Consider the following 19,262-nt stretch of genomic DNA (forward strand, 5'->3'; position numbering starts at 1 on the left):
CCCACCGGGACCCCGGCGGAAACCGGCAAGAGCCCCAGGCCCGGACGTCCGTACACCGTTTATTAGGAACCGTACACGACCGGACACAAGTAATGACGCGCGCTGTACCGAATCCTCGCCCCGGAGCCGGGGAGCGACGAGGCTCGCGCTGGGCCGGCCCGGCGTGGCGCAGGGCTGAGGGGCGGGGGGCCGGGACACGGCCGCGGGGGCGTCGGGGCGCCGCCGCCGGCCGCCCGACGCCAACTGTCCCGTCCCGCCCGGGCCGGCCGGGGGCCCGGACCTCGCCTCGGCGGCCCTCACCTTCCGGGAAGGAAACCGGAGAAAAAGAGAAACTCGGCGCGGAGGCCACCTGGGCCGTCCCCTCGGCCCACCGGCCCCACGAGGCCCCGGGCGGGCCGGGCCGGCCCCCGGCCCCGAGGGCGGCTCGGTCGGTCCCTTCTCCGGCCAGACGGTGCCCAGTCCTCGGGGGAATATACACCCGGCGCCCCCGCGGTCCTCCTTGCTGGTGACCGAACCGGCGAAGAGAGTTTACAGCAGATTATGTACAAACACCGAGCCGAGGGGATCGGAGGCAGGGGCTCTTTGGCTGTGGTCGGCGGGGTCAGTGGCGGCTTCTGGGGCGGGGGTGACGGCCGGGGGGCTGGAAAGGCGGGGGCGCGTCGGCGGGGCCCCCCGTCCGCCCCCCGCCCCCGGCCCCGGAACGTTCCGGGGAGCCAGCGGGGGTCCGGAGGCCCCGAACGTCTCATAAATAGTCTCCCGGCGGTGGCCCTGCTGGGGCCGGGGAGGGAAGGGATTAATTCTTCTTGTGAAGAAACTTCATTTTGTTCCCTGCAGCCGAATGAGAGAGAGAGAGAGAGAGAGAGAGAGGAATATGTTAGGGGTGGGAGTGACCCTGGGGTAAGGTGACCGTGGGCAGGCCACTTCACTTCTCCGGGCCTCAGTTCCCTCACCTGGAAAATGGGGAGTAAGACGTTGAGCCCCACCTGATCACCTTGGATCTACCCCAGCGCTCAGAAGGGTGCTTAGCGCGTAGTAAGCGCTTAACAAATAGCATTATTAGTATTATTTGCCCTGCTCGGGAAGACACGGGACTCTCCCTCAGGGGACCTGAGAAGCCGCGTGGCTCAGTAGAAAGAGCACGGGCTGGGGAGTCAGAGATCCCGGGTTCGAATGCCGGCTCCGCCACTTGTCAGCTGTGTGACTTTGGGCGAGTCACTTGACTTCTCTGGCCCTCAGCCCCCTCATCTGGAAAATGGGGATGAAGACTGCGAGGCGCCACGAGGGACAACCTGATCACCTCGCATCCTCCCCAGCGCTTAGAACAGTGCTGGCACATAGTGAGCGCTTAACCAATACCAACATTTATTATTATTACCTGAAAAATCCTAGAAAATCCCCTGAAAATCCCTGAAAATCGCTGGCCTCCGAGGGGCTCCCTGAGGGCACCGTCTGGCAATGGACTGGCCCCGCCGTCCCCCCCTACACCCCGCAGAGCTTCCCGCCGACCTCTCAGGCAGCCCCAATTCGGAGCTTTCTGCGGGCGTCGGGGTGACCTCAAGCAGAAAGCTCCTCCCCGAGGAGGCTCACGTTGCCTCCAGATCAGGCCGGGGAAGAGGACCTCCCGTCTGTCCGTCCGTCCGTCCTGTTCCCAGAGAGCCCAGAGGAGCAGCGTGGCCTAGCGGATAGAGCCCGGGCCCGACGGTCGGTAGGACCTGGGTTCTAATCCCGGCTCCCCGACTTTTCTGCCGGGTGACCTCGGCCAAGTCACTTCACTTTCATTCATTCGTTCCATCGGATTTACTGGGCGTTTACTGTGTGCGAAGCACAGTGTGGCTAGGAGAAACGGCGTGGCTCGGTGGAAAGAGCACGGGTTTGGGAGTCAGAGGTCGTGGGTTGGAATCCCGGCTCTGCCACGTGTCAGCCGTGTGACTTTGGGCAAGTCACTTAACTTCTCTGTGCCCCAGTTGCCTTATCCGTAAAACGGGGACTAAGACCGTGAGCCCCACGTGGGACAACCTGATCACCTTGTATCTGTCCCAGCGCTTAGAGCAGCGCTTGGCACACAGTAAGCGCTTAACAAATACCATCACTTTTATCATTATTACGACGTAACGATAAACAGACACATTCTCTGCCCACAACAAGCTCATGGTCTAGTTGGGGGAGACAGACATTAATATACAGAAATCAACGCAGCGTGGCTCAGCGGAAAGAGCCCGGGCTTGGGAGTCGGAGGTCGTGGGTTCGAATCCCGGATCCTCCGCCTGTCAGCCGTGTGACTTCGGGCAGGTCACTTCACTTCTCCGTGCCTCAGTTACCTCATCTGTAAAATGGGGATTCAAACTGTGAGCCCCACGTGGGACGACCTGATCACCTTGTATCCCCCCCACAGCGCTTAGAACGGTGCTTGGCACATAGTAAGCGCTTAACAAATACCACCGTTATTATACAGAAATAAATAAACTTTAGATATATATAATAATAATAATAGTGGTATTTGTTAAGCACTTACTGTGTGCCAAGCACTGCTCTAAGCGCTGGGATGATACAAGGTGATCAGGTTGTCCCACGTGGGGCTCAAAGTTTTAATCCCCATTTTACAGATGAGGGAACTGAGGCACGGAGAAGTGAAGTGACCTGCCCCAAGTCACACGGCTGGCAAGTGGCGGAGCCGGGATTAGAACCCCTGACCTCTGACTCCCAAGCCCGCGCTCTTTCCGCTGAGCCATGCTGCTCTCTACTTCTCTATGCCTCAGTTACTCTATCTAAAATGGGGATTAAGACTTTGAGCTCCATAAGGGACAGGGACTGTGTCTAACCGGATTAGCTTGTATCTACTCCACCGCTTAATACAGCGCCTGGTACATAGTTAGAGCTTAGTAAATACCAAGCCCCCACCCCCTCAAAAAAACAACAACCAACCAAAAGACCCGAAGTAGAAGCCGCAGGGCCTCCCTTTTCAGGGCAGAACAACTCTGCCAAGATTTTCTTCTGGCCGTCTAGCCTCAATCCTTTCTGCTGCAGACTAAATCCGTGCCTTCAGCGCGGAGATGGAAATGGCTGGTCACTCTGTTCCAAAGGACCTCTTCCTCCGAGCACTCGAAGGCTGTTACTCGGCTCCGTGTCCCTCCCCTCCCTTGTCCCAGCCCTTGAGTCTCCCCTCCTCCGGACCTTCCCCTTCCCGGTCCCTCCCTGGAGCCCTCTCCTCGTTTCCGCTGGGGCCGGGGAGAGGGAGGGAGGCTGAGGTGACAGCCCGGACTACCCTCCCCTAGTCTGTAAGATCATTATTATAACGGTAATAATAACTGAGGTTTTTGTTCAGCGCTTACGACGTGTCAAGCGCTGTACTAAGCGCTGGGGTAGATACGAGATAATCCGGTCTCACGTGGGGCTCACGGTCTCAGTAGGAGCAGCGTGGCTCAGTGGAAAGAGGCCGGGCTTGGGAGTCAGAGGTCATGGGTTCGAATCCCAGCTCTGCCACTTGGCAGCTGGGTGACTGTGGGCGAGTCACTTCACTTCTCTGGGCCTCAGTTCCCTCATCTGTAAAATGGGGATGAAGACCGTGAGCCTCACGTGGGACAACCTGATGACCCTGTATCTCCCCCAGCGCTTAGAACAGTGTTCTGCACCTAGTAAGCGCTTAACGAATACCAACATTATTATTACTAGGAGGGAGAACAGGGACTGAATCCCCGTTTTCAAGACGTGGGAACCGTGGCGAGGGGAAGTTAGGTGAATTGGCCAAGGTCACACAGCCGGTACGAGGTGAAGGCAGAATTAGAATTCAGGTCCTCTGAGGCCCAGGCCTGTGCTCTTTCCACTAGGCCGAGCTGCTTCTCCTTGTGGGCTCCTGTTCGTTCTACTGAATTATATGCTCCCAGGTGCTTAGAATAGTGCTCTGCACTCAGTAAGTGCTCAGTCAATATCCCCGACTGATTGATGGGGGCTCCCGGGCCACCCGGCTCCCTCCCTCCCTTCTTCCTTTTCATTCATTCAGTCGTATTTACTGAGCGCTTACTGTGTGCAGAGCACTGTACTAAGCGTTCGGAAACTACAACTCGGCAATTTTCTCCCTCCGTCCCCCGGGACGGGGATCCAGCCCCAGGCTCTTCCGTCCGGGGGCTGCCGCCGCTCGCTCACCCAGGCCTCGGAGAAACTTGTTCACGCCGCTCTGCTCCGTGTCTGGAAGTTCTTCCAAATACTGTTCCACTCGCTGCTCAAACAGGCCTGGGGGGGAGGCAGAAGGGACCGGCTGTCACTCCGCGGATGGAAGGGATGGATCGCGGCGGGGTCGGGGAGGGAGGAGGAAAGGCAGGCGGGGAGGCCCGGAGGTCTGATTTCTTTCAAGATGAAGAAATGCGTCACCCCAGATTGTTTAGGCCCGGGGAGCTGGGTGCCTCGGGGGGCAGAGGGGGGACTGGGGGAGGCGACCCGATGGGAGAGAGGAAGGCAGGCGGGGCGGGAGGCGCAGGGGCGGAGAGGATGTTTCGGCGGGGAGGAGACGGGGGGGGGGGGGGGCAGGAGACAGCAGAGAGTCAGTCAACCAGTCAGTCGTATTCATTGAGCGCTTACCGTGTGCAGAGCACTGTACCGGGCACTTGGGAGAGCACAATATAACGCTCAACGAGCTTAATAATAATACGTTGGCATTTGTTAAGCGCCTTACTATGTGCAGAGCGCTGTTCTAAGCACTGGGGGAGATACAGGGTATCTGAGATATATGAGATATGGAGATACAGAGGGGGAGACCAGACCGTACTATAAAGAAATGAATGACAGGTTAAGTACGTAAGTGCTGCGGGGATGGGTCGGGGGGGGGGGGGGTGAATAGAGGAAGTCAGGGCGACGCAGAAGGGGGCGGAAGAAAAGGACAAGAGGGCTAAGTCGGGGGGAGTACGATACAACGGGCACGTTCCCTGACCGCAGTGGGCTTACAGTCTAAAGGGGGGAACGGACAGAAATAAAGGACAGAGATGCACAGCGGGGCCGAGGGGCCGAGATGGGGGATGAATAGAGGGAGCAAGTCGGGTGATGCAGGAGGGAGTCGGAGAGGGGAAAAGAGGGCTTAGTCAGGGACGGCCTCCGGGAGGAGATGGGCCTTCGATAAGGCTCTGAGGGGGAGGAGAGGAGCCGTGAGCCCCGATGTGGGGCGGGGGCTGTGCCCCACCCCGTTATTTCATATGAACCCACGACCTCTGACTCCCAAGCCCGGGCTCTTTCCACTGAGCCACGCTGCTTCATAAGGCTTATCATCAGCATTAGACTGGGGTGGGGAAATAGGAGGCAGGGAGAGTCCTGAAGGCTGGAGCTCCCTCCCTAGTCTGGAACGCGGCAGGGAATATGTCCATTTCCTGTTCTGTCGTACTCTCCCGAGTGCTTAGTACAGTGCTCTGCACACGGCTCAATAAATTCGCCTGAACGAATGAACGCTGGGGACCCGGGCAGCTGAAACCCCACGGCTCCAGAACCCGAGCCCCCGGGACCCCCCGGCCCCAAGAGACAAACGGGGGGTCCCGGACCACTTCCTTCCTCCGTGGTCGAGCCCCCCCCGACCCCGTGCGCCGGTCGCCCCCCGACCAAACCCCGCGTCACCCCCACGCACCCTTGGCTCGGCATTTCCTCAGCTCTCTGTCCTGGATGAAGCCGGCAAACATCTGGGACTCCATGAAGACCTCCAGGAAGCGGCGGATGCTCTTGGAGGCCACGGACTTGCGGAAGGCCTCTCGCTGGAAAGCCCGCTCGCCCTTCTCGCTCTGGGTCAGGAAGAGGGAATAGTGGCCGACGGTCTCCACGAAGAACCGGATAAACACCTCCGACACCAGCCCGTTCAGCGTGTTACACTCTGGAAGGAGAGGCAAAGTCAGCACCCGGGGGAAGCGGCTCCGCCTAGCGGAAGGGGCACGGGCCAGGGAGTCGGGGGACCTGGGTTCGAATCCCCGCTCCGCTACTGGCCCGCTGCCGGGTGACCTTGGCTTCGCTTCTCCGGGCCTCGGCTACCTCATCTGTCAGATGGGGATTAAGACGGCGAGACCCTCCGGGGACAACCTGATCAGCTTGTATCTACCCCAGTGCTTAGTACGGTGCCTGTCACCTAGTAAGCAGCGTGGATCGGGGGAAAGAGCCCGGGCTTGGGAGTCAGAGGTCACGGGTTCGACTCCCGCTCTGCCACTGGTCAGCCTGATGTGACTTGCGGGCAAGTCACTTCACTTCTCTGGGCTCAGTTCCTCATCTGCAAATGGGATGAAGACCGTGAGCCTCACGCGGACAACCCGATTCCCCTGTATCTCCCCCAGTGCTTGCCAGCAGTGCTCTGCACGTGGTAAGCACTTAACAAATACCAACACTTAACAAAATACCATTAAGGAAAAAAAAGACTCCCTCCCCTTAGCTCGAAGGAGTCTTGGCCAGGATCCTCTTTCTCTATCCCATCACATCCTGATGACTACAGGTGTTTATTCGTATTGACGTCTGTCTCCCCTTCTAGACTGTAAACTCGTTATGGGCAGGGAAGGTGCCTGCTCATTCTGTTGTATCGTACTCTCCCAGGCGCTCAGAACGGTGCTCTGCACCTAGTAAGTGCTCAGCAAATACGATTGATTGATTGATTGACCGACGGATACAGCTCAGCACGGTCCACTATGGCCTCCTGGGCTCTCCCTCCTCCTCCCTTCCCTCCATGGGGACTGTAAATCGGATTTCTCTACAGCACTCTACAGTACCGTGCAATACTTGGAGAAATAGCCTGGCCCAGTGGAAAGGGTACAGGCCTGGGAGTCAGAAGCCCCGGGTTCTGATCCCGGCTCTGCCGCTCACCACCGGAGTGACCTTAGACAGGTCACCTGACTTCTCTGGGCCTCAGTTTCCTCCTCTGTAAAACGGGGATTCCATCCCTCCCTCCACCTTAGACTGGCGAAGGGAGTGGGGACTGGGTCCAACCTGATGATTCTTTATTTATTCGTTCAATCAATCCTATTTATTGAGCGCTTACTATGTGCACAGCGCTGTAGCACCGTGGCTTACTGGAAAGAGCGCGGGCTTGGGAGTCAGAGGTCGAGGGTTCTAATCTCGACTCCGCCACTTGTCTGCCGTGTGACCTCGGACAAGTCACTTAACTTCTCTTATACTTCTGTAAAAACGGGGGATTAAAAATGTGAGCCCCACGTGGGACAATCTGATGACCCCGTATCTACCCCGGCGCTTAGAACAGTGCTCTGCACACAGTAAGCGCTGAACAAATACCATTATTATTATTATTACTACTAAGTGCTTGGAATATACAATTCGGCAACAGATAGAGACAATCCCCGCCCAACAACGGGCTCCAAGTCTAAACGGGGGAGACGGCAAAACAAAACAACTAGTCTGGCGTCAATATATCTACCCCAGCGCTTAGTACAATGCCGGGGACCTAGTAAGCGCTTAGAGAGCACCATCGTTATCATCAGCAGGATCTCTCCCGTCCAGGCCCCGGGATCTCATTCATTCATTCAATCAGTAGTATTTATTGAGCACGTACTGCGTGCGGAGCATTGTACTGAGCGCTTGGAATGTACAATCGGGCAACAGAGAGAGACAATCCCTGCCCAGTGACGGGCTCACGGTCTCGACCCTCCTCGGACGCTCCCTCGGCCGGGCCGGGGTGGGCCCGGGAGGAAGCGGGTCCGGGCCGCGAGGCCCCCAGAGCCGCCCGTCCCCGGCTGCTCCAACATCTCCCAGGTGGACCGGTCCCTCCCGGCTCAGGCCGCCTCACCCTCGTCGGAATCGCTGTCCGAGTCCTGGTGGATCAGCTCGTTTTTCCTCTCCAGAGCCTGCTCCAGAGCCGACTGTAACTTCCGGGGCAAGAGCGTGTCTTCGTCGTCCATCTGCAGGGGCGGGGCAGGGGAGGGGACAGGGTCACCGGGCAGCCGGGGCCTCCGGCTTCAAGCTTTCTCTACACTGTATACCCGACGCGGGTGGGGGACGTGGCCGCTAATTCTGCCGCACTGTCCGCCCGCAGGAGCTCAGTACAGTGCTCTGCGTATCTTAGTTGAAAGAGCACGGATTTAGGAGTCAGAGGTTGTGGGTTCTAATCCCGGCTCCGCCACTTATCAGCCGTGTGACTTCGGGCAAGCCACTTCTGAACTTCTCTGTGTCTCAGTCACCTCATTTGTAAAATGGGGATTAAGGCGGTGAGCCCCACGTGGGACAACCTGATTACCTCGTATCTATCCCAGCGCTTAGAACGGTGCTTGGCACACAGTAAGCGCTTAAGCAAATACCATCGTTATTATTATTATAGCAGGTGACTGATAAATGCTACTGATTGGTCGAATGATCGGTTCATGGCCGGACTGGTGAGCTATCCTGAAAAGCCTGGCTCCATCCCATAGGCTCCCCATCCCCACCACTCTTCCGAGTGGCTGCTTCCCCTCCAGATGGGACAGAAAAATCAAACCCAAACCCAGGCTTTTTCCTGCTCCTTCCTCTCCTCCTTCCTTCCCTCCTCTCATCTCTAATTCCACCACGGCCCAAGTATGGGTTCAGGGCCCGCCCGGGCCTCCCGGCAAACAGGGCGCCCGCGTCCTGGCCTAGTGGATAGAGCCCGGGCCTGGGAGTCAGAAAGACCTGGGTTCTAATCCCAGCTCTGCCACTTGTCTGCTGCTGTGTGACCTTGGGCAAGTCGCTTTACTTCTCTGGGCCTCAGTTACCTCATCTGGAAATTGGGGATTGAGACTGTGAGTCCCACGTGGGACAGGGACTGTGACCAACCTGATTTGCTTGGATCCACTTCAGCATTTAGAACAGTGCGTGACACACAGTAAGCTCAATGTGGGAAGGGAATGTGTCTGTTTATTGTTGTACTGTACTGACGGTGACGACGGTATTTGTTAAGCGCTTACCGTGTGCCAAGCGCTGTTCTAAGCACTGGAGTAGATACAACGTAGCCAGGTTGTCCCACGTGGGGCTCACAGTCTTAATCCCCATTTTACAGATGAGGGAACTGGGGCGCAGAGAAGCGAAATGACTTGATAAGTGATAAAGCGATAAGTGGCAGAGCCGGGATCAGAACCCACGGACTGTGACTCCCAAGCCTGGCTCTTTCCACTAGCGCTTAGGTCACAGTAAGGGCTTAAATAATTAACCTCATTAATTATTGTTATCATTATTATTACTATTCTCCCTCCCAGGGCCCCTCTTACCTGTCGGATGAACCGGTCAGATCCCAGGTTTACCATGAGAGCCTGAGAAATGGGAGCACATCGGGAATTAGCCAACGTCTCCGGGGGGGAACCCACCCAACTCACTTATCTGTTCTCGTCTGTCCGTCTCCCCCGATCAGACCGTAAGCCCGTCAAACGGCAGGGACCGTCTCTATCTGTTGCCGACTCGTTCGCTCCGAGCGCTCAGTACAGTGCTCTGCACATAGTAAGCGCTCAATAAATACTATTGAATGAATGAATGAGCAGTCTGGAACCCCCGGGCACAGCGAGATGGGGGAGATTCCCCGCGGGGCAGGGTGGGGCGGGAAGGGGGGAGGAGGGAAGTTGAACTCGGGCAGAACCTCGAGACCAGACCATGGGGCGGGTGGGGGGAACCAAGCTTTGCTTCTCTTCATCCATTTTTGTCTTTCTCTGTCCGTCTCTCTCTCTCACACATCGGACAGACACGCGGACAGACACACACACAGACGGAGCCCACCTCTTCCACGGGCAGCTCCTTCAGCTTGGGCAGGGAGCCGGACAGCAGGCCGACCAGGAACGGGGTGGGGCAGCAGACGATGTCGATCATGGAGGCCGGGAGGACGGGGATGAAGGTGTGCTGCCAGGAGAAGGGGTACAGCAGGGCCACCACAGCGTGCGAGCAGCTGGACAGGGTGCTGGGGAGGCAGAAGGCGGCGGCCCTTAAACCCGGGCACGATCCATCCGGCCAGGAACGGACAAGGCCCGCGGGAGAGGGCTCTCCAAACTCCGGCCAACCAACAGAGGCCAGTCGCTTAACTGCGATGGTATTTTAAGCGCTTCCTATGTGCCGAGCCCCGTACTAAGCGCTGGGGTAGGTACGGGCCAATCAGGTTGGACACAATCCCTCTCCCAAAGGGGCTCACAGTCTCAGTCCCCATTTTACGGATGAGGTCACCGAGGCCCAGGGGCACACAGCAACCTCTCTATGGCCCGGCGGTCACGTCTCCTTGCAAAAGAGGGGTGGCCCAAGGCCTCGGAGGGCCTGTAGAGAAGCAGCGTGGCCTAGTGGAAAGAGCAGGGCCTGGGAGTCAGAAGGACTTGGGTTCTAATCCCGCTGGGGAAGGGACTGATTCCGGCTGAGCTCAGGGCAGTCTCTCCCATCAACTCCGGTCACCCTACTTTCGGCTCAGCGCCGGCGAAAGGCCCAATTTGGGCTGGGCGCTGGGCACCAGTTGGCCCGGGCTCCTGGTGAACTCAGCTGGAGCTCGCTCGCTCCTGGATTTTCTCCCTTTCTCTCTTCCTCAGACTCAGAGCAAATCAATCAATGATTGGGAAGCAGCGTGGCTCAGTGGAAAGAGCACGGGCTCGGGAGTCAGAGGTCCTGGGTTTGAATCCCGGCTCTGCCGCCTGTCAGCTGTGTGACGGTGGGCAAGTCGCTTCACTTCTCTGTGCCTCGGTTACCTCATCTGTAAAATGGGGATGAAGACTGCGAGCCTCACGGGGGACAACCCGGTGACCCTGTATCTATCCCAGCGCTTAGAACAGTGCTCTGCGCGTAGTAAGCGCTTAACAAATACCAACATTATTAATGATGATGATGGTGGTATTTGTTAAGCACTTATCGTGTGCCAAGCACTGTACTAAGCGCTGGGATGGATACAAGCTGATCGGGTTGGACGCGGTCCCTGTCCCACATGGGGCTCACAGTCTCAATCCCCACTTTACAGATGAGGTAACTGAGGCCCAGAGAAGTGAAGTGACTTGCCCAAGGCCACACAGCAGGCAGGTGGAGGAGCCGGGCTCAGAACCCATAACCTTCCGACTCCCAGGCCCGAGCTCTATCCACTCCACCATGCTGCTTCTCAGTCAATCAATGGCTTTTACTGAGCGCTTTCTACTCACGGAGCACTGTACTAAGCGCTTGGGAGAGCACAAGAGAAGCAGCGTGGCTCAGTGGAAAGAGGCCGGGCTCGGGAGTCAGAGGTCATGGGTTCGAATCCCGGCTCTGTCACTTGTCAGCTGTGGGACTGTGGGCAAGTCACTTCACTTCTCTGGGCCTCAGCTGCCTCATCTGTAAAATGGGGATGAAGACCGTGAGCCTCACGTGGGACAACCTGGTTACCTTGTATCTACCCCAGCGCTTAGAACGGTGCTCTGCACATAGTAAGCGCTTTAACAAATACCAACGTTATCAGCCCGAGCTCAATCCACTCCACCACGCTGCATCTCAGTCAATGACTTTTACTGAGCGCTTTCTACTCGCAGAGCACTGTACTAAGCGTTTGGGAGAGCACAATACAAAAGACTAAGCAGAGACATTCCCACTTTTAGTTCCCTATCTGCAATTTATCGATTTATTTATTTACAATCATGTCTGTCTCCCCTTCTAGACTGTAAGCTCTTGGTGGGCAGGGAGAGTGTCTATCGAATTTGCCGTACGACACTCTCCCCAGCGCTTAGCACAGTGCTCTGCACACGGTAAGGGCTCGATCGATATGATCGATCGATTGAGGGGAGGCGAGCCCGAGGGTGGTGTCTCCACTGCCAGGAGGAGGCGCCGGATCTCTATAACAATAATAATAATAATAATAATTGGTATTTGTTAAGCGCTTACTATGTGCAGAGCACTGTTCTAAGCGCTGGGGGAGATACGGGGTCATCAGGTCGTCCCACGTGAGGCTCACAGTTAATCCCCGTTTTACAGATGAGGTAACTGAGGCCCAGAGAAGTGAAGTGACTCGCCCACAGTCACCCAGCTGACGAGTGGCAGAGCCTGGAGTCGAACCCAGGACCTCTGACTCCAAAGCCCAGGGTCTCTCCACTGAGCCCTGCTGCTTCTCGCAGACCTCTACGCAGACCCGGATGGCGGGACGTGGGCCTGGACCCGGGCCGCACCCGGGCCAGGCCCAGGCCTGACCCAAGATAGGCAGGGGCAAGCAGAGGGTGGGCAGGGGGCAAGTAGGGGGCCGGCAGGGGCTGGGCAGGGAGCCAGGGCAGGGAGCCAGGGCAGTGGACGGGCAGGGGGCAGGTCCTGGGCCTGGGCGGTGCTTCCGTCTTTCCCCCGGCTGCCTGCCTCTGGTCTCGGCGTGGCTCGGTGGAAAGAGCCCGGGCTTGGGAGTCAGAGGGCGTGGGTTCTAATCCCGGCTCCGCCACTTATCAGCTGTGTGACTTTGGGCAAGTCACTTCACTTCTCTGGGCCTCGGTACCTCATCTGTAAAACGGGGATTAAGGCTGTGAGCTCCACGTGGGACAACCCGATCACCTCGTATCCACCTCGGTGCTTAGAGTAGTGCTTGGTACATAGTACGCGCTTAACAGATCCCATCGTTATATATTGTTGCCACTGATGCCTGCTTTCTTGTTTTGATGTCTGTCTCCCCGCGTCTAGACAGCGAGCCTGTTGTTGGGCAGGGATTGCCTCTATTTGCTGCTGAATTGTACTTTGCAAGCGCTTAGTACAGTGTTCTACACACATTAAGTCCTCAATAAATGCGGCCGAATGAACGAACGAATGAATGAATGACTCCCTGGGCCGACCGGCCACCCCTGACCCCCGACCCCACCCCCGCTAAGGTTGGACCGGGGTCGTCTTCCATCCCAGGCCGGTGCGGGGCCGGGGGAGGGGTGGGGGCTCCCAGCCTGATCAAATGCTGGCTCCACCGGCCCTCCTCTCCGTCTTCCTTCGCCCCCCGCTCCCCCCTGCGCCCCCCAGCGTCCCCCCGCCCCCACACCCACTGCCCCGTCCACCACCCGCTGGCAGCATTTCCCCCTCGGCCCGGGCCCGCCCGACCAGCCCGCCGTATGTCCCGGGCCGAAGGCGGGCCCCACCTGGAACCCGGGCAGACGGGACTGGGCCGGGAAGGGCTGGACGGGGCCGGGCAGGGCCGGCCCGCGGAGCCCACCCATCTCCCTCCCTTTGCAGCCCGGAGACCCCACGGGTGCTTTGCCCCCCGCCCCCTGTCCGGGCTGGGCTTTTCCTCGACGGCCCAGGGTCCTGCTCCCTCCCCAGTCCGCCCTGGCGGCTCCTGGCCCGGAGGGAGGGCTCCGGAGGGCAAGGTAAGGTGTCTGCGGAGGCCAGGCGCACGCGGTTCCCCTGCGGCACAGGCAGCACAGGACCGATGCCCCCGGTCACCAATGCCAGCAGTCGGCCGCGCCCTCCGGCCGGTCACACCGCTTACTCGCTCTCCCCGCAACCCGGCTGACTGCGGGCTGGTGCGGCGGCAGGAGGGTGGAAAACTCTGTTGTTCCCAGCGTTCCCACGGGGGGATCGGAGGAGGAGGAGGAGGAGGGCACTGGACCCGTATAATGCCCTAATCGGGCCTCTGGAGGCTCCGCGCTGCACCGGTACCCACCGTAGACCCATCGCTAGACTGTATGCTCACTGTGGGCAGGGAATGTCACTGTTTATTGTTGTCCTTGCCCAAGCACTTAGTACAGTGCTCTGCACACGGTAAGCGCTCAATAAATACTGTTGAACGAATGAACGAATGAGTGACCGAGTGTGGGGCTCAAGCCTTTCTATCCAGGCCGAGAAGCGGATCTCTCCTACGGTGAGACGGGGGCGGTGGGGGGTTCTGAGGCCGGCACACCCGGGCCAGTCTTCCTTGGCAAGTTTTGCCTTTGCCAGGGCCTAGGACGAACCACAGGAAACGATACTCTATATATCTTACCGTATATATTCTTCATCACCCTATTTATTTTGTTTAATGAGAGGTACATCACCCTGATTCTATTTATTTGCCATTGTTTTATGAGATGTTCTTCCCTCGACTCTATTTATTGCCATTGTTCTCGTCTGCCCGTCTCCCCCGATTAGACCGTAAGCCCGTCAGAGGGCATGGACCGTCTCTATCTGTTGCCGATTTGTACATTCCAAGCGCTTAGTACAGTGCTCTGCACATATAGTAAGCGCTCAATAAATACTATTGAATGAATGAATGATGACAGTTTAGCGCTTAGTACAGTGCTTTGCACACAGTAAGCGCTCAATAATAATAATAATAATAACGATGGTATTTGTTAAGCACTTATTATGTGCCAAGTACTGTTCTAAGCAGTGGGGGAGATACAAGGAAATCAGGTTGTCCCTCATGGGGCTCACAGCCTTCATCCCCATCTCACAGGTGAGGGAACTGAGGCACAGAGAAGTTAAATGACTTGCCCAAAGTCACTCAGCTGGCAAGGGGCGGAGTCAGGATTCGAACCCTTGACCTCTGACCGCCGAACCCGGGCTCTTTCCAATATGATTGAATGAAAGCAGCCCTGGCGTGGACCGCCAGGGCCTTCAGAGGTCATAGGGTCCAGCCCCGGTCTCCAGGCCGGGCAGATGGGACCTCTCCTCTCCTCAAAGCCCCCGGGGAAAGGACTGGCAGGGTGTTAAGAGAACGGTGCTCAGCCTCGGCTGCCTGGGGGTTTCTGGATTCCTCCCAATTCCCCTCTGAGGTCTGAGGCCACGGCGCTCCGGGAGCCACTGTGCTCCCGGAGCCCCGGCCACAGTGCTCCTGGCTGAATGAGTCGGGAGGCAGGTGACTCCCACACGCGGCGCGCCCGGGGCCCGGGAGGAGAGGGTGGTCTCTGCCGCCGCCGCCCGCCACGCTAGGGGGCCGGGGTTGGGGCGAGGATGGTCGGTCTCCTCGCCAGGGACTCCGGGTGGGGTTACGGGCCGGCCCGGGGGGAACCTCTCCACGGCGATGGGGAGCCGGGCTCCCGGAACAGCCGCGGCCCGTGACAGAGCACCGGCGGGGTTGGAATGTGCTCACGCCCGCAGCCCAGCCCCACGGAACAACTGGGGCATTCGCCTTCCCAACATCTGATGCGGAGATTAGCGGGGAAGGGGAGGGCCGGGCCGGGCCGGGCCGGACCTCTGACCGTGGGGGCGGGGAGCCCAGGGCCCGCTGCGACCCCGAGAGGGTGCGAAAGCGGTCGGGCGGCACAGCACGGGGCGGGCGGCCCGGATCTGCCATCTGGAGGGGGCCCGGGCAGGGAGACACGGCCGCACAGACAGTCGGCCTCCTCGGGTTGGCCCTGGGCGACGGCTTCTGAACCGTAAGATTGTGAGCCTCAACGTGGGACAACTTGATTAGCCCTGTATCTACCCCCGCGCTTAGAACAGTGTTCTGCACACAGTAAGTGCTTAACAAATACCAACATTATTATTATTATTATTACTTACTGAGTGCTTACTGTGTGCAGAGCACTGTACTAACGCTTGGGTGAGTACAGTACGACAGAATTAGTGGACACATTCCCTGCCCACGGTGATCTTCCACCAGAGAAGTAGTGTGGCTTAGTGAAAAGAGCATGGGCTTGGGAGTCAGAGGTCGTGGCTTCTAATCCCGGCTCCGCCATTTGTCCTCGGGCAAATCACTTCGTTCTCTGGGCCAGTTACCTCATCTGTAAAATGGGGATTTCGGTTGTGAGCCTCAAGTGGGACAACCAGCTTACCTTGTATCTATCCCGGCTCTTAGAACAGTGCTGGGCACATAGTAGCATTTAACAAATACCATAATTATTATACTATGATTATTATTACCAACAGGGCAGACTGGAGGGCTGGGCAGAGTGGGCTACGGCAGTGGGTTCAGGGGGTCTCAGAGCCGGACCCTCCTCACCCCGGCTCGTTGGCCTATATCAGCAGAGGACTCCGGTCTCCCATCTCTCCAGGGCGGGGTCGGTGGGAACCAACAGAGCGGGGAGTCAAAGTCCCCATTCCAGCGGAGCCCGGCCCCCCGGGTTCTCCTGTGAGCCACGTCTGCCTGGCTGGTTGGTCCAGCCCCTGGCCCTCTTCTCCTCCCCCTCCTCCTGATCTTCCAGCTCGCTGTGAGCAGAGAATGTGTCAAGAGTTTAATACAGTGGCCTGCACACAGTAAGCGCTCAGTAAATACAACTGGTGATCACCTGAGAGGCTAGAAGCACCTCGCCCTCTGGGGCTGCTGGCTCTGGGCTCCCCCGAGGAAGAGGAGACCCTAAGGTGGGACCTGACCCTCGGCCCCGCTCCAGCGCCTTTGAGATTCCCTGTCGTGTCCCCGACGGGAGGTGGAAGGGGCTGCTTCCAAGCCATGGGACTCGGAGGCAGGAGGCTGCACGCAGAAAAGAAAAATCTCGGCCACACAGGCACCCCGGGCCAAATCCGTCCTGGACCGGGGACAGGCCAGCTGAAAACCAGACCACAGGCCGCCCTCACCATCGGCCGAGGGGAGGCCCGCTGCGATTTCCCCGCCCACAGCTTGGCCAGGCCTCGTGCTTGTTTCTCTAAGTTACCCTCCAGTTTTTATGTTATTTGTTGAGTGTTTGGAATAGTGCTTGGCCACATAGTAAGCGCTTAATAAATACCATAATTACTATTTGCCAGACACTGTTCTAGGCAGATACAAGCTAATCAGATTGGACACAGTCCCGTCCCGCACGGGGGCTCACCGTCTCAATCCCCATTTTCCAGTTGAGGGAACTGAGGGTCGGAGAAGCGAAGTGACTCGCCCGAGGTCACACGGCGGCAAGTGGCAGAGCCGGAATTAGAACCCGCACCTTGCTGCCTCCCAGCCGGACTCTCTCCGCTGGGCCACGCCGCTTGGGGTGGATCCACATCAGGTTCATCCCGGCTCTTCTCTGGGCATCGCAGGATGGGCCCAAGGTCGCCCTCCCCCAGAGACCGCCCGCCCCGCCGCGGGCCTACCTGAGCTTGTCGGCGACGAAGATGGAATCCGCCGCTCCAGCAGGAGGGAGGCGAAGATGCGGATGAGCTGGCGCACGCTGAGGCAAGGTGAAGAGGCACTCGAAGTCCACGTGCTCCAGGAAGCGAATCCATGGGCCGCCGCAGCTCCAGCACCTGCACGGCGACCACGCGTCAGCTTCCGCTCGGCTCCCCGCCCCTCCCCAGCTCCCTGCGGCCACTAGTCCACGGTCCAAAAGAACCGATCCCGCAAAGGCCCTACTGCTGCTGCTCCGGACCCCGTTCCTCCAGGATGGACACACCGGAGAAGCGGCCTGGAGAAGCAGCGAGGCCTTAGTGGAAAGATCACGGGCTTGGGAGGCGGAGGTCGTGAGGTCTAATCCCACCTCTGCCGCTTGTCAGCTGTGGGACTCTGGGCAAGTCGCTTAACTTCTCTGGGCCTCACTCACCTCATCTGTAAAATGGGAATTAAGACTGTGAGCCCCATGTGGGACAACCCGATCACGTTGGATCTACTCCAGCGCTTAGAACAGTGCTTGGCGCTTAGTGAGCACTTAAACAAATACCATCATTATTATTATCGTTACCCTGGCCCAGGCCCCTCGGAAAAGCCCCCGACTCCCGGCTCAGAGGGTCGGCACCACCGCTGGCCTCTCTGCAAGAAGGCAAGATCAGGAAAGGCTCCTCCAGCAGCCCACATCTGCTGCTTCCTGTTGGTCCCTCCTCCCTCCCCTCTCCGGCTACAGGTGTGTCCAGGATCACGGGGAACGCCTGCCGGGGAAAGCTTCCCTCCCTTCCCGGCAGCTACCTCCGGTCTTAGCCTCGGCCAGGAGTGGCTCTGGCCACAGCTGACGGGGAGAGGAGAACGGAGGAAGGTGGAAAGGAGGCCCAGGAAAAGGAAGAAAGAGGAGTGCAGGGCTGAGGGAGAAGCAGCAGCCAGGCAGCTGAATTTCCTTAGGGATAAAAAAGACAGTCGGTGGCAGGAAAGGGGGGCAACAGGAGGGTCTGGGCCTCTCTTCCGGGTGGACTTGGCAGCGCAGCGTGCTGGCTCTCGGGTGATGACAGCACAGAAGGGCTCCAGATGGCATATTTCCCAGCAGCTGCTTCGGGCCGCCAGTTCCAACCTCCAGCCCCGGGCGAGATTTTGTCCCCAGATCCTACTGTGTCCTGCTAGCGGGAGCCTCCGGAGATCATTTCCAATCCTCTGTCTCTAGGTAGCCTAACCAGCTCAGAACGGAGGGGCTCTCTCATGTCCTTAAAACTCTCCAGGAGACGGCTACTCAGCTTCCCTTCACCTCCCTCCATCTCCTATTGCAGTGTCACCCAACTGGCAGAAAGTTCCTCCTTATGTCTAACTTCCGGGCCTCCCGCGGTCTCGGCCCTCAGCGACCCGCCCTGCGGCTACAGGAAGGAGGCCAACGTTGGGGAGACCAGTCCCAGCGCCGGGGGAGGGCAAAATTACAGACCGGGATGAGAGGGGCTGCCCTCCCGCTCTTTCCCAGCGTCCTCGGGCTCTGGCCCCGACCTCCGCTCTTTGAGCCGGGGTATTGTTGCGGGGCCGTGGCCCGGGGCAGCCGGGAAGGGCACGGTCTCGGCTTGGTATTAGCCGCCTTGTGTTCTCAGAAATTTCTCACGAGATTTCTCCCTGAGGTCAGGGCCCCAACCCCCCAGGGAGCCGACTCCTCGGCAGGCGTGGGGCGGTGGGGAAGAGCCCGGCCGGGAGAGGCGAGTCTTGGAGAGGCCGAGCCTGGCTCGCGGTTAGCCGTGGGAAGCGGAGGGGAGACTCGGCCCCCAACGAGCCAAAATCCAAAGCGGCCGAGCGCTGCCAAGAGGACGGAGGCCTCTCCGCTCGGCCTTCCCCGAGGACCCGGGGAGCGAAGGAGAACATCGGGCAATCCCTCCCCCAGGGAGATGGAAGCCGGGAGTCGGTCCAGAAGCTCCCGGACTGCAATTCGGGGCAAGAGCCCCCCCCGCAGGAACTGCAGCCCCCCAACCCAGCCCAGTGACCACTCCCACCCCTGCCACGGAAAACTCTCCGGCCCTCTCCGGGACCGTTGCCAACCACTGTGTCCCAGGGCCCAGTTCCACCATGTGCCTCAAGGCAAACGGTAGTCCTCGGCCCTCAGGGGTACAGAAACACGGAAAGGCCGGCTGGGGCTGGCTGGGAACCAGGGAGGGGGAGAGACAGAGAAGAGGCTGATGGCAGAGTAGAGAGGGTTGGCACAAGATGGGGCGGGCTCCTAGTGAGGATGCTGAGGGTCCTTCCAATCTGTCTGGGAAACAGGGGCAGCCTGGCAGAGAATATCTATGTCTCTATTCCTCCCCACGCTCAAGCTCACTCAGCCTGTAAACCTTCCGGCCGATAAAATCCCCACCCGGTAAAACTGCATACAATTACTATCGGCGGGGGCTCGTGGCTCTCTGCAAGGCTG

General features: G+C 58.7%; 1 protein-coding gene across 1 annotated transcript in view; it reads right to left on the bottom strand.

Annotated features, from left to right (window-relative positions):
- Window positions 1-207: 207 nt before the first annotated feature.
- Window positions 208-19,262, bottom strand: part of DENND2B (DENN domain containing 2B) — a 135,326-nt gene continuing 116,271 nt past the window's right edge. Inside the window, 10 exon segments of the mRNA XM_039911378.1 lie at window positions 208-828; window positions 4,141-4,227; window positions 5,603-5,842; window positions 7,751-7,862; window positions 9,180-9,221; window positions 9,679-9,856; window positions 16,834-16,856; window positions 16,859-16,918; window positions 16,920-16,952; window positions 16,954-16,986. Coding sequence (XP_039767312.1) covers window positions 794-828; window positions 4,141-4,227; window positions 5,603-5,842; window positions 7,751-7,862; window positions 9,180-9,221; window positions 9,679-9,856; window positions 16,834-16,856; window positions 16,859-16,918; window positions 16,920-16,952; window positions 16,954-16,986 — 843 coding nt within the window. The 3' untranslated portion in view covers window positions 208-793.

The sequence above is a fragment of the Ornithorhynchus anatinus genome, chromosome 3 (assembly GCF_004115215.2).
Source record: "Ornithorhynchus anatinus isolate Pmale09 chromosome 3, mOrnAna1.pri.v4, whole genome shotgun sequence".
Lineage (NCBI taxonomy): Eukaryota > Metazoa > Chordata > Mammalia > Monotremata > Ornithorhynchidae > Ornithorhynchus > Ornithorhynchus anatinus.